The 14,945-nt window shown below is 47.2% G+C and overlaps 1 protein-coding gene across 1 annotated transcript in view; it reads right to left on the reverse strand.

Annotated features, from left to right (window-relative positions):
- Positions 1-3,778: 3,778 nt before the first annotated feature.
- The window catches only part of LOC124025458 (mRNA-decapping enzyme 1B-like), a 35,535-nt gene continuing 24,368 nt past the window's right edge, over positions 3,779-14,945 (reverse strand). The window contains exons 6-10 of the mRNA XM_046338897.1: positions 12,057-12,188; positions 11,024-11,817; positions 10,764-10,992; positions 9,274-9,501; positions 3,779-5,278 (exon numbers count right to left, since the gene is read on the reverse strand). Coding sequence (XP_046194853.1) covers positions 5,198-5,278; positions 9,274-9,501; positions 10,764-10,992; positions 11,024-11,817; positions 12,057-12,188 — 1,464 coding nt within the window. The 3' untranslated portion in view covers positions 3,779-5,197. The remainder of the gene's footprint in view (positions 5,279-9,273; positions 9,502-10,763; positions 10,993-11,023; positions 11,818-12,056; positions 12,189-14,945) is intronic.

The raw sequence follows: 14,945 nt of genomic DNA on the forward strand, positions 1-14,945 counted from the left end.
GACAGGTATTGAGACAGACAGGCCTTAGACAGACAGGCCCTAGACAGACAGGCCCTAGGCCCTCGACAGACAGGTGCTAGACAGAAAGACCCTAGACAGACAGACCCTAGACAGACAGACCCTAGACAGACAGACCCTAGACAGATCGACAGACCCTAGACAGACAGACAGAACCTAGACAGACAGGCCCTAGACAGGCAGGCCCTAGATAGACAGGCCCTAGACAGACAGGCCTAGACAGGCACCAGACAGACAGGGACAGGCCTTTAGACAGACAGGACTTAGACAGACAGGCCCTAGACAGGCCCCTGGGGGACAGACAGGTCTTAGACAGACAGGCCCTAGACAGACAGGCCCTAGACAGACAGGTCTTAGACAGACAGGCCCTAGACAGACAGGTCCCAGACAGACAGGTCTTAGACAGACAGGCCCTAGACAGACAAGCCCTAGACAGACAGGCCCCAGACAGACAGGCCCTAGACAGACAGACAGGCCCTAGACAGACAGACAGGCCCTAGACAGACAGGCCCTGGACAGACAGACACTAAAGAGGAAGAAAAGGGGACAGAGAGAGAGAGATGTAACACTCTACATGCCAATACAGCCTTTATGAATGAAGACAGGCCCTGGACATACAGCCCTACAGCCTTTATGAATGAAGACAGGCTGAGATAGAGACACTCTACATGCCAATACAGCCTTTATGAATGAAGACAGGGAAAGAGAGCTGGAGATAGAGACACTCTACATGACACTTTAAATGAAGACAGGGAAAGAGAGCTAGAGATAGAGACACTCTACATGCCAATACAGCCTTTATGAATGAAGACAGGGAAAGAGAGCTGGAGATAGAGACACTCTACATGCCAATACAGCCTTTATGAATGAAGACAGGGAAAGAGAGCTGGAGATAGAGACACTCTACATGCCAATACAGCCTTTATGAATGAAGACAGGGAAAGAGAGCTGGAGATAGAGACACTCTACATGCCAATACAGTTGAATGAAGACAGGGAAAGAGAGCTGGAGATAGAGACACCGAGAACAACCTACATGTTGATTGACAGGTCATAATTGTTGGTTTCTAATGTCCCTCCGGGGCCACCAAAGGGGAGGAGCAGCCATTCCATTTCCTCCAGACCGATTCAATCTGTCAATCACCACTTCGGTTTTCTTCCTGATAAGCTTCCTGTCGGATTGGGAGTAACTGAACAGCTTCCTCGACTTCCCCCTCAGAGTGTCTTCCCATTTATTTACATTTGGAGCTCTGTCTCTCAACGTCCTGAAGTCTGTCCTCTCCTCCATTTATCTGCAACGCTTTGGGGCGGCAGCGTAGCCTAGTGGTTAGTGTTGGACTAGTAACCGGAAGGTTGCAAGTTCAAACACCCGAGCTGACATGGTACAAATCTGTCGTTCTGCCCCTGAACAGGCAGTTAACCAACTGTTTCTAGGCCGTCATTGTAAATAAGAATTTGTTCTTAACTGACTTGCCTAGTTAAATAAAGGTAAAATAAAAAAAGCACTTGACAGCTGGAAACAGTATGGTGAAATCTCTCTGGATTTCACCTGGGAAGTTTCCACATCAGTTCCATGAAGGAGGAGGAGAGGAGAGATGTTTCAGACATTTCAGAGAGCCGTAGAATGAGTCAGGAGAAGCACACAAGCTAACAGGTGTTACTTTGGTAACAGCGAAGGAAGGACAGATCACCTTTGTCATTTTACACAACGAGCTCCTTACAGAAATGCATTCAGCGTACAATCATGTAACATGATGATAAATATCAGAGATTTTAAACTTAAATCATTAAAACATATTGTACCAGTCATAAGTTTGGACACAGCTACTCATTCAATGGTTTTTCAAGAATGCCAAGAGTGTACAAAGTTGTCATCAAGACAAAGGGTGGCTACTTTGAAGAATCGCAAATATAAAAATATATTTTCATTTGTTTAACACTTTTGGTTACTACATGATTCCATATGTGTTATTTCATAGTTTTGAGGTCTTCACTATTATTCTACAATGTAGAAAATAGTAACAAATAAAGAGAAACCCTGGAATGAGGAGGTGTGTCCAAGCTATTGACTGGTCCTGTAGTTACAAACAATACTTTTTGTAGCATAACTAAATGCCCAAATATACAATCAATATAATAACCCTCCCTCTACCACCCTGACTAGCAAGGGACCAGGGTACAGGTCTAATTATCGGGTTGTACTTTGTGTGCGTGAGTGGGTTTGACAAATGGAAATGGATCGGTCTCTTGGAAAACGACTGCAGTGTTCAGTCCAGGTTGGGAGATAATTAGTCCTGGCCTATCAATACTGGCTGGGGTGTGAGAAAGACAGACTTATTGAGAATAGATGTAATATAATAATAATAATAATAATAATAATAATAATAATAATATAATAATATAATAATAATATAATAATAATAATAATAATAATATATATAATAATAATAATAATAATATAATAATAATAATATAATAATAATATAATAATATAATAATAATAATATAATATATAATATAATAATAATAATAATAATAATAATATAATAATATATAATAATATATAATATATGCCATTTGCAGACGCTTTTATCCGCGACTTACAGTCATGTATGCATACATTCTACGTATGGGTGGTCCCTTATTGATGCTCTACCAACTGAGCTACAGATGTCTTGAAAACAGTGTTTTAAAATCAATATCTGCATGATCTCACTTGTAACATAGAAAGGAAAGCCATTGAGAAGTGGACCCCCCCCCTCCACAAAGCACTTGAGAAGTGGACCCCCCTCCCCTCCACAAAGCACTTGAGAAGTGGACCCCCTCCCTCACAAAGCACTTGAGAAGTGGAACCCCCTCCCTCCACAAGGCACTTGAGAAGTGGACCCCCCCCCCTCCACAAAGCACTTGAGAAGTGGACCCCCCCTCCCTCCACAAGGGCACTTGAGAGTGGACCCCCCTCCCTCCACAAAGCACTTGAGAAGTGGACCCCCCTCCTCCACTGGTAAAAGCACTTGAGAAGTGGACCCCCCTCCACAAAGCACTTGAGAAGTGGACCCCCCCTCCCAAAATGGCACTTGAGAAGTGGACCCCCCTCCCACAAAGCACTTGAGAAGACCCCCCTCCACAAAGCACTTGAGAAGTGGACCCCCTCCACAAAGCACTTGAGAAGTGGAGCACCCCCTCCACAAAGCACTTGAGAAGTGGACCCCCCTCCCTCCACAAAGCACTTGAGAAGTGGACCCCCCCCCTCCACAAAGCACTTGAGAAGTGGACCCCCTCCACAAAGCACTTGAGAAGTGGACCCCCTCCACAAAGCACTTGAGAAGTGGACCCCCTCCCTCCACAAAGCACTTGAGAAGTGGACCCCCTCCACAAAGTAAACTAGTCCCTGACTGCTCCTGTAGATGACAGTGGAAAACACATTTCCAAACTGTAAAATTCCTAAGTCACTTTGTCCACATCCCAAGGACAGACGGACTGGGTAGAAGTACAACTCTGTAAAAAGGTCCCAAAGGGCACTCTACTCCCTCTATGGTGCAGTAGGGCTCTGGTGAAAAAGGTAGTGCACTATTAAGGGAACAGGGTTAATTTTTGGAGGCAGCCCCTTTTTCTCTTAAAATAAAGTAGAGTGAAGCTGCCCGTAGATGCTGATCTTAGGTCAGTTTAGCATTTCTCCCACTAATGGTTAAGGTTAATATTGTGGAAGGGAAGCTGATTCTAGATCTGTTCCTAGAGGAAACTTCACCCAGAGCCACATGTTTGAAGAAGACATTCATTTATTTCCAAATCAGTTGTGGTCCAGAGACGGTTTAATCATTACAGAAGAAACAAGTTATGAAGTGGGCTTTTCAGCCACTTAATGTTTGACTCCTAGAAGAAAAGAAAAGTGGTTTTCAAAACCAAAAGAACAAAAAAATGATGGGACTCCAGATTCCACGGGTTTAAAAATAATTGATACATGCCAGATTGTGTACGTTAAAACACTTCCTGTGTCAGTAGGTCATTGCAACATTGTGTTTTTTAAAATGCGTTTTAAAATGTCCTTGTATGACAACGGCATAGAAAAATAGACAAACTATTCTATTATCTCTCTCTCGTAACACAAAATAGTTTCTTAAACCCTTTGCTTGACACATATAAACGGTCTATCAAACTAGTCTAGCACGTGTGAGCTCAGAAGATTCTGAAAGAACCGTGTCGTTGTACATTTTGAGTTTCAGGCATCTGGAAATCGCATGATGAAAATAAATGCCAGGTTCTACAGTAAGGTGTGATTCCTCCTGTGGGAAACTTTTACCTCAACAGAGGTTCACTTCTGTGAGGTAGCTCAAGCTTAAGGATTTGAAATATTGTCTATTTTAAAAACAGGACTTTCCACTTAATAAAGTGTTCAAATAAACTCATCCAACTTCCAAGTGAATTAAACATTATCAAATGCCTGGAAAATCATTTTAGTTAAGAGAGGTATCTTTAAAACCAAGTTCAGTCATTCCAAAACATACACAATTGTTTGAGAGTTTTTACTACAATATTCCATTCAACCTTTCAATTCTTTTTATTTTTTTACGATAAAAACATCTTAAAAATGGCAAAAATCAAATGTCCCTGTAATCTGAATCCACAGGTTACATCCACAGCGCTCACATTAGGAAGACGAATTTAGCTGGATCAGCAAATGGTTTAGATTATAAAATGATTGTGTCGGTTTGGGCATGTCCCCAGGGACTCACTCATTAGGCACCTGATGGAAGAAACCAGACAAACAGGGAGAGGGGCTCCCTGGACTCGTCCCAGAAGAAATTATTATTTTCAACTTCCTGTTGCAAAGCGTTTTGAAACATGTTTCTATTGGGTGCCTCATTCAACAGGACCCTGAAACATGTTTCTATTGGGTGCCTCATTCAACAGGACCCTGAAACATGTTTCTATTGGGTGCCTCATTCAACAGGACCCTGAAACATGTTTCTATTGGGTGCCTCATTCAACAGGACCCTGAAACATGTTTCTATTGGGTGCCTCATTCAACAGGACCCTGAAACATGTTTCTATTGGGTGCCTCATTCAACAGGACCCTGAAACATGTTTCTATTGGGTGCCTCATTCAACAGGACCCTGAAACATGTTTCTATTGGGTGCCTCATTCAACAGGACCCTGAAACATGTCTCTATTGGGTGCCTCAGAACTTGTTCGCAGTGGCGTCCGTGGAGAAGCGTTGGGCGTAGGACTCATAGATGGTATCCAGGAAGGAACTGTCGTTCTGAAAGAGAGAGAAGAGCCAATTAGAGAGAAAGAGAGAGAAGAACCAATTAGAGAGAAGTAGAGAGAAGAGAGAGGAGAGAGTTAGAGATAAGCGATATAGTACTCTGATCAGGAGTGTGGAATACAAACAAGACATTAGTATTTGGAAACAGCTCTCTTTATCAGGACAGTGTCTGTCTGTCTGCGCTGGTCTGAAACAGCTCTCTTTATCAGGACAGTGTCTGTCTGTCTGCGCTGGTCTGAAACAGCTCTCTTTATCAGGACAGTGTCTGTCTGTCTGCGCTGGTCTGAAACAGCTCTCTTTATCAGGACAGTGTCTGTCTGTCTGCGCTGGTCTGAAACAGCTCTCTTTATCAGGACAGTGTCTGTCTGTCTGTGCTGGTCTGAAACAGCTCTCTTTATCAGGACAGTGTCTGTCTGTCTGCGCTGGTCTGAAACAGCTCTCTTTATCAGGACAGTGTCTGTCTGTCTGCGCTGGTCTGAAACAGCTCTCTTTATCAGGACAGTGTCTGTCTGTCTGTCTGCGCTGGTCTGAAACAGCTCTCTTTATCAGGACAGTGTCTGTCTGTCTGCGCTGGTCTGAAACAGCTCTCTTTATCAGGACAGTGTCTGTCTGCGCTGGTCTGAAACAGCTCTCTTTATCAGGACAGTGTCTGTCTGTCTGTGCTGGTCTGAAACAGCTCTCTTTAGCAGGACAGTGTCTGTCTGCGCTGGTCTGAAACAGCTCTCTTTAGCAGGACAGTGTCTCTCTGTGCTGGTCTGAAACAGCTGTCTTTAGCAGGACAGTGTCTGTCTGTCTGCGCTGGTCTGAAACAGCTCTCTTTAGCAGGACAGTGTCTGTCTGTCTGCGCTGGTCTGAAACAGCTCTCTTTAGCAGGACAGTGTCTGTCTGTCTGCGCTGGTCTGAAACAGCTCTCTTTATCAGGACAGTGTCTGTCTGTCTGCGCTGGTCTGTCTGTCTGAAACAGCTCTCTTTATCAGGACAGTGTCTGTCTGTCTGCGCTGGTCTGAAACAGCTCTCTTTATCAGGACAGTGTCTGTCTGTCTGCGCTGGTCTGAAACAGCTCTCTTTATCAGGACAGTGTCTGTCTGTCTGAGCTGGTCTGAAACAGCTCTCTTTATCAGGACAGTGTCTGTCTGTCTGCGCTGGTCTGAAACAGCTCTCTTTATCAGGACAGTGTCTGTCTGTCTGCGCTGGTCTGAAACAGCTCTCTTTATCAGGACAGTGTCTGTCTGTCTGCGCTGGTCTGAAACAGCTCTCTTTATCAGGACAGTGTCTGTCTGTCTGCGCTGGTCTGAAACAGCTCTCTTTATCAGGACAGTGTCTGTCTGCGCTGGTCTGAAACAGCTCTCTTTAGCAGGACAGTGTCTGTCTGTCTGTCTGCGCTGGTCTGAAACAGCTCTCTTTAGCAGGACAGTGTCTCTCTGTGCTGGTCTGAAACAGCTGTCTTTAGCAGGACAGTGTCTGTCTGTCTGCGCTGGTCTGAAACAGCTGTCTTTATCAGGACAGTGTCTGTCTGCGCTGGTCTGAAACAGCTCTCTTTATCAGGACAGTGTCTGTCTGTCTGCGCTGGTCTGAAACAGCTCTCTTTATCAGGACAGTGTCTGTCTGCGCTGGTCTGAAACAGCTCTCTTTAGCAGGACAGTGTCTGTCTGTCTGCGCTGGTCTGAAACAGCTCTCTTTAGCAGGACAGTGTCTCTCTGTGCTGGTCTGAAACAGCTGTCTTTAGCAGGACAGTGTCTGTCTGTCTGCGCTGGTCTGAAACAGCTGTCTTTATCAGGACAGTGTCTGTCTGCGCTGGTCTGAAACAGCTCTCTTTATCAGGACAGTGTCTGTCTGTCTGCGCTGGTCTGAAACAGCTCTCTTTATCAGGACAGTGTCTGTCTGCGCTGGTCTGAAACAGCTCTCTTTAGCAGGACAGTGTCTGTCTGTGCTGGTCTGAAACAGCTGTCTTTAGCAGGACAGTGTCTGTCTGTCTGCGCTGGTCTGAAACAGCTCTCTTTAGCAGGACAGTGTCTGTCTGCGCTGGTCTGAAACAGCTCTCTTTAGCAGGACAGTGTCTCTCTGTGCTGGTCTGAAACAGCTCTCTTTAGCAGGACAGTGTCTCTCTGTGCTGGTCTGAAACAGCTCTCTTTAGCAGGACAGTGTCTGTCTGTCTGCACTTCGTTGAATAACCTCAAGGTCCTTTGGCAAGACTGTCTGGCTGAACAAAGACTGAACATAAACATTGTGTCTCTGACGGTGCCCTGAGCAGAAAGACAGTGAATATAAACATAAAGGCAGGAACCAGGACAAACCATTTGGCTGTGTGAGACCAGCTGCTTCTTCAAGGAGGGGAGAGTTTGACGCCTGCAGAATTGCTAGTCTTGTTATGTAAATACATTGAAGAGAAATAGAAACATGTAAAGTCTTGGTCCCATGTTTCATGAGCTGAAATAAAAGATCCCAGAAAAGTTCCAAACGGAACAAAAAGCTTATATCTAAAAAAATGCTCAAATTTCTTTACGAGTGCACCCACCCCCAACAGGGCTTCTGAAACGAGTGCACCCACCCCCAACAGGGCTTCTGAATCGAGTGCACCCACCCCCAACAGGGCTTCTGAAACGAGTGCACCCACCCCCAACAGGGCTTCTGAAACGAGTGCACCCACCCCCAACAGGGCTTCTGAATCGAGTGCACCCACCCCCAACAGGGCTTCTGAAACGAGTGCACCCACCCCCAACAGGGCTTCTGAATCGAGTGCACCCACCCCCAACAGGGCTTCTGAATCGAGTGCACCCACCCCCAACAGGGCTTCTGAAACGAGTGCACCCACCCCCAACAGGGCTTCTGAATCGAGTGCACCCACCCCCAACAGGGCTTCTGAATCGAGTGCACCCACCCCCAACAGGGCTTCTGAACGAGTGCACCCACCCCCAACAGGGCTTCGAGTGACCCCCAACAGGGCTTCTGAGTGCACCCACCCCCAACAGGGCTTCTGAAACGAGTGCACCCACCCCCAACAGGGCTTCTGAATCGAGTGCACCCACCCCCAACAGGGCTTCTGAATCGAGTGCACCCACTGCCAACAGGGCTTCTGAATCACGTGCACACACTGCCAACAGGGCTTCTGAATCACGTGCACCTACCCCCAAAAGGGCTTCTGAATCGAGTGCACCTACCCCCAACAGGGCTTCTGAATAGAGTGCACCTACCACCAACAGGGCTTCTGAATCGAGTGCACCCACCCCCAACAGGGCTTCTGAAACGAGTGCACCCACCCCCAACAGGGCTTCTGAATCGAGTGCACCCACCCCCAACAGGGCTTCTGAATCGAGTGCACCCACCCCCAACAGGGCTTCTGAAACGAGTGCACCCACCCCCAACAGGGCTTCTGAAACGAGTGCAGCCACCCCCAACAGGGCTTCTGAATCGAGTGCACCTACCCCCAACAGGGCTTCTGAATCGAGTGCACCTACCCCCAACAGGGCTTCTGAATCGAGTGCACCTACCCCCAACAGGGCTTCTGAATCGAGTGCACCTACCCCCAACAGGGCTTCTGAATCGAGTGCACCTACCCCCAACAGGGCTTCTGAATCGAGTGCACCCACCGCCAACAAGGGCTTCTGAATCGAGTGCACCCACCGCCAACAAGGCTTCTGAATCGAGTGCACCCACCGCCAACAGGGCTTCTGAATCAAGTGCACCCACCGCCAACAGGGCTTCTGAATCAAGTGCACCCACCGCCAACAGGGCTTCTGAATCAAGTGCACCCACCGCCAACAGGGCTTCTGAATCAAGTGTACCCACAGCCAACAGGGCTTCTGAATCAAGTGCACCCACCGCCAACAGGGCTTCTGAATCAAGTGCACCCACCGCCAACAGGGCTTCTAAATCAAGTGCACCCACCGCCAACAGGGCTTCTGAATCAAGTGCACCCACAGCCAACAGAGCTTCTGAATCAAGTGTAACTTTGTTCCTGTAAAACCAGCCTGGCTCCTCCTCTCTCCTACCTGTATGAGGTGCAGCAGGGTGGCCTGGAGCTGGCTCTTAGAGAGGCCCCTGGGTTGGGGGTCGTCTGGGGCCTGTGGGGCCAGGAGGGCTGAGGGAGGATGAGGGCCAGGGGGGCAGTGGGTGTCCCCAGAGGCTTTGGCCTGGGGGCGCTTGGCCTGGGAGAAGACACTGGGGGACAGGAGCAGGGTAGGTGCCACTGTGGCTGGGATACGCTGGGGGGAGATCACCTGGAGACAGAGAGGAGATGGTTAGAGACAGAGACCTTACTTCCACAAACACAGATCCCTCCCTGTGCAAAACCACTCCAGCACTTTGTTACAGTCCTTTGAGTCAGATAGGATATATATAGTTTATTTTACAGTCCTTTGACTCAGATAGGATATATTTAGTTTATTTTACAGTCCTTTAGTCAGATAGGATATATATATTTAGTATTTTACAGTCCTTTGAGTCAGATAGGATATATATATTTATTTTTTACAGTCCTTTGAGTCAGATAGGATATATATATTTATTTTTTACAGTCCTTTGAGTCAGATATATATATATATTTAGTATTTTACAGTCCTTTGAGTCAGATAGGATATATATATTTAGTATTTTACAGTCCTTTGAGTCAGATAGGATATATATATTTAGTATTTACAGTCCTTTGAGTCAGATATATATATATATATATTTAGTGTTTTACAGTCCTTTGAGTCAGATATATATATATATATATTTAGTGTTTTACAGTCCTTTGAGTCAGATAGGATATATATATTTAGTGTTTTACAGTCCTTTGAGTCAGATAGGATATATATATTTAGTGTTTTACAGTCCTTTGAGTCAGATATATATATATATATATATTTAGTGTTTTACAGTCCTTTGAGTCAGATATATATATATATTTAGTGTTTTACAGTCCTTTGAGTCAGATATATATATATATTTAGTGTTTTACAGTCCTTTGAGTCAGATATATATATATATTTAGTGTTTTACAGTCCTTTGAGTCAGATAGGATATATATATTTAGTGTTTTACAGTCCTTTGAGTCAGATAGGATATATATATTTAGTGTTTTACAGTCCTTTGAGTCAGATATATATATATATTTAGTGTTTTACAGTCCTTTGAGTCAGATATATATATATTTAGTGTTTTACAGTCCTTTGAGTCAGATATATATATATATTTAGTGTTTTACAGTCCTTTGAGTCAGATATATATATATATTTAGTGTTTTACAGTCCTTTGAGTCAGATATATATATATATATATTTAGTGTTTTACAGTCCTTTGAGTCAGATAGGATATATATATTTAGTGTTTTACAGTCCTTTGAGTCAGATAGATATATATATTTAGTGTTTTACAGTCCTTTGAGTCAGATATATATATATTTAGTGTTTTACAGTCCTTTGAGTCAGATATATATATATATATATTTAGTATTTTACAGTCCTTTAGTTAGATATATATATATATATTTAGTATTTACCTGGAACTTCTGAGCAGCGGTGCCTGCAGAGTTCTTGTCAGCCAAACTGTCCAGAGACCTGGCTGTAGAATGAGCCGACTGCTGGCCGTGCTGCCCCATGGCTGGGGGGGCTGAGGGGGCTAGAGGGGCTGGCTCGTGGAAGCGAGGAGCCAGGTTAGAGGAAGGCCTAGTGGGCTCCGGGACCAGACTCTGCTCCTGTTGAACCAGCTGCAGCCTCTGGAGCAGCTCATGGGGGAGACGACACCGGTTAGCTGCCCGGCTGGGGGTGACATGGCAGGGGTTGGAGGTATATGGGCTGGGGGTGCTGGAAGGGGTGGAAAGGGTGACAGGGCTGTGACTGAGGATGACCAGGCTGGGGTTGGTGGGGAGGTTGAGACTGGGAGGGGTGTGAGGGCAACATGGGGACCAGCATCTGGGGGGGCTTGGTGGGGCTGAAGTACAACGGCCGGGCCTGGTGAGGAGAGAGGTGATGGTGTTGAGAACCAGGGAAGCCCAAAGCATCCACCAGGAGAGGCTGAGGACGGGCAGACTGGAGACCAGGGATGAGAGGAGGAGGACGAGGACAACAGGGAGCGGAGGTGGTCATTGAAGGGGTGGTGGAAGTGGGCTGGTTCTGGAACAGTCTCTGGATGGGGTCTTGTCTGGCCTGGGTCTGATGGTGGAGGACAGAGGGGGCTCCGTTCTCATGCAGTCTGTTCTCGGGTGACTCGCAGACGGGTTGGAGCTGCACCATAGGACCTCCTCTCTGGAGCTGCTTCTGAGGCTGGGAGGAGGAGGCGGCATCCTTCATGAGCTTCTGGAAGGCAGGGCAGTGCTGCGGGGGGCTGCTACCTGAGATCAGACCCCCTTCCTGGGCCTGGAGATGGGGCTGGGCCTGGACTGGGTCGTCGTAGGACAAGGAGCGGGCCACCGCCGGGCGGACACCTCCAGGCTTCCCCTGGGGCTGGGACCCTGGACCTCCTGACCCAGCCATGGGAGAGACCAGCTCTGCTCTGGGCTGCTGGACACCAAACAGAGTGGCCAGAGAGAGAGGCCTGGGCTCTCCTCGACCATCCTAAGAGAGGAAAAGGGTGATGGAGAGAGAGAGGGGGAGAGATCGGTGGTGTGAAACAGAAAGGAGAGAACATAAGGAAAACAAACAGTAGAGCCTAACTGTGAAACCAGGTCAACACTGTGTTAGAAATCAGCAATTTGACCATTAAAAAAAAACCCAACTAATTCACAGGGTGGATAAACCACATTTAAAATCTACCAATTTCCATTGTGTTGAATAAGGTGAAAGGCTCTGTGTACCTGAACAGGCCTCTCCTGTATCCCAGGCTGGGGATATCTCTCCATAGGCTTGACAGGGATAGGTTTGATCAGGCTGGGGTTGGTATTAAGGACACTACACCCTCCGATCTCTTTAGGCTCTGGTTGGCCACCCTGAGAGGAGAGAGAGAGACAATAACAGGCATTATCTCTTTAGGCTCTGGTTGGCCACCCTGAGAGGAGAGAGAGAGACGATAACAGGCATTATCTCTTTAGGCTCTGGTTGGCCACCCTGAGAGGAGAGAGAGAGACAATAACAGGCATTATCTCTTTAGGCTCTGGTTGGCCACCCTGAGAGGAGAGAGACAATAACGGACATTATCTCTTTAGGCTCTGGTTGGCCACCCTGAGAGAGAGAGAGAGACATTAATGGCCACCCGGACATTATCTCTTTAGGCTCTGGTTGGCCACCCTGAGAAGAGAGAAGAGAGACATTAACAGACATTATCTCTTTAGGCTCTGGTTGGCCACCCTGAGAAGAGAGAGAGAGAGACATTAACAGACATTATCTCTTTAGGCTCTGGTTGGCCACCCTGAGAAGAGAGAGAGAGAGACATTAACAGACATTATCTCTTTAGGCTCTGGTTGGCCACCCTGAGAGAGGAGAGAGAGACAATAACAGACATTATCTCTTTAGACCCCTGAGAGAGAGAGAGAGACATTAACAGACATTATCTCTTTAGGCTCTGGTTGGCCACCCTGAGAGGAGAGAGAGAGACAATAACAGACATTATCTCTTTAGGCTCTGGTTGGCCACCCTGAGAGGAGAGAGAGAGACATTAACAGACATTATCTCTTTAGGCTCTGGTTGGCCACCCTGAGAGGAGAGAGAGAGACAATAACAGACATTATCTCTTTAGGCTCTGGTTGGCCACCCTGAGAGGAGAGAGAGACATTAACAGACATTATCTCTTTAGGCTCTGGTTGGCCACCCTGAGAGGAGAGAGAGAGACAATAACAGACATTATCTCTTTAGGCTCTGGTTGGCCACCCTGAGAGGAGAGAGAGAGACCATAACAGACATTATCTCTTTAGGCTCTGGTTGGCCACCCTGAGAGGAGAGAGAGACATTAACAGACATTATCTCTTTAGGCTCTGGTTGGCCACCCTGAGAGGAGAGAGAGAGACAATAACAGGACATTGATGTCCGTTCATTTAACCCATTTTCATACATGGTGCATTCAGGAATACATTAGTATGGTACATTATGATACAGCTGCAGACATCTTATTTCCTCAGAAGTACATGAATCACAAGGCTTGTTATATGCTTTAGTGCCCCCTAGTGGTAGTGGTGTGTTAGTACCTTGTCATAGTGGTAACGTGGTGTAGACCTTACTGTGAAACGATTACACGCCCTTCATTTTCTTCACTGCATTGTTGGTTAAGAAAATATTTACTAAATAAACTTAAGTAAAAATTGTTTAAAAGTAACAAAATAACGAGACTATATTACAGGGGGTACCGGTACCGAGTCAGTGTGGAGGCTATATACAGGGGGTACCGGTACTGAGTCAGTGTGGAGGCTATATACAGGGGGTACCGGTACTGAGTCAGTGTGGAGGCTATATACAGGGGGTACCGGTACGGAGTCAGTGTGGAGGCACATGTAGGTAGGAGTAAAGTGACTATGCATAGACCATAAACAGCGAGTAGCAGCAGTGTAAAAACAAGGGGGGGGTGAACCAAATAGTCCAGATGGCCATTTTATCAATAGTCCAGCAGTCTTATGGCTTGTTAAGGAACCAAGGAACGTGAAACTCTCGACCCGCTCCACTACAGACCAGGCAATGTGAATGGGGTCCGGTCTTCCTTTTCCTGTAGTCCACAATCATCTCCTTTGTCTTGCTCACATTGATGGAGAGGTTGTTGTCGTGGCACCACAATACCAGGTCTCTGACCTCATCCCTATAGGCTGTCTCATCGTTGTCAGTGATCGGGCCTACCACCGCTGGGTGATCGGGCCTACCACCGCTGGGTGATCGGGCCTACCACTGCTGGGTGATCGGGCCTACCACTGCTGGGTGATCGGGCCTACCACCGCTGGGTGATCGGGCCTACCACCGCTGGGTGATCGGGCCTACCACCGCTGGGTGATCGGGCCTACTACCGCTGGGTGATCGGGCCTACCACCGCTGGGTGATCGGGCCTACTACCGCTGGGTGATCGGGCCTACTACCGCTGGGTGATCGGGCCTACTACCGCTGGGTGATCAGGCCTACTACCGCTGGGTGATCGGGCCTACTACCGCTGGGTGATCAGGCCTACTACCGCTGGGTGATCAGGCCTACTACCGCTGGGTCGTCGGAAAACTTGATGGTGTTGGAGTCGTGCCTGGCCACGCAGTCGTAGGTGAACAGGGAGTACAGGAGGGGACTGAGCACGCTCCTCTGAGGGGCCCCGTGTTGAGGATCAGCGTGGCAGATGTGTTGTTACCTATCCTCACCACCTGGGGGGCATCAGGAAGTCTAGGATCCAGTTACAAAGGGAGGTGTTCAGTCCCAGGGTCCTTAGCTTAGTGATGAGCTGTGAGGGGACTATGGTGTTGAACGCTGAGCTGTCGTCAATGAACAGCATTCTCACAAAGGGGTTCCTTTTATCCAGGTGGGAAAGGGCAGTGTGGAGTGGGTCTAGGGTTTCTGGGATGATGGTGTTGATGTGAACCATGACCAGCCTTTCAAAGCACTTCATGCCTACCGACGTGAGTGCTACGGGGCGGTAATCATTTAGGCAGGCCACCTTCGCTTCCTAGGGCACAGGGACGATGGTGGTCTGTTTGAAATATGTAGGTATTACAGACTCAGACAGGGAGAAGTTAAAAATGTCAGTGAAGACACTTGCCAGTTGGTCCACGCATGCGCCGAGTCCACGT

Source organism: Oncorhynchus gorbuscha, unplaced genomic scaffold (assembly GCF_021184085.1).
Source record: "Oncorhynchus gorbuscha isolate QuinsamMale2020 ecotype Even-year unplaced genomic scaffold, OgorEven_v1.0 Un_scaffold_2258, whole genome shotgun sequence".
Lineage (NCBI taxonomy): Eukaryota > Metazoa > Chordata > Actinopteri > Salmoniformes > Salmonidae > Oncorhynchus > Oncorhynchus gorbuscha.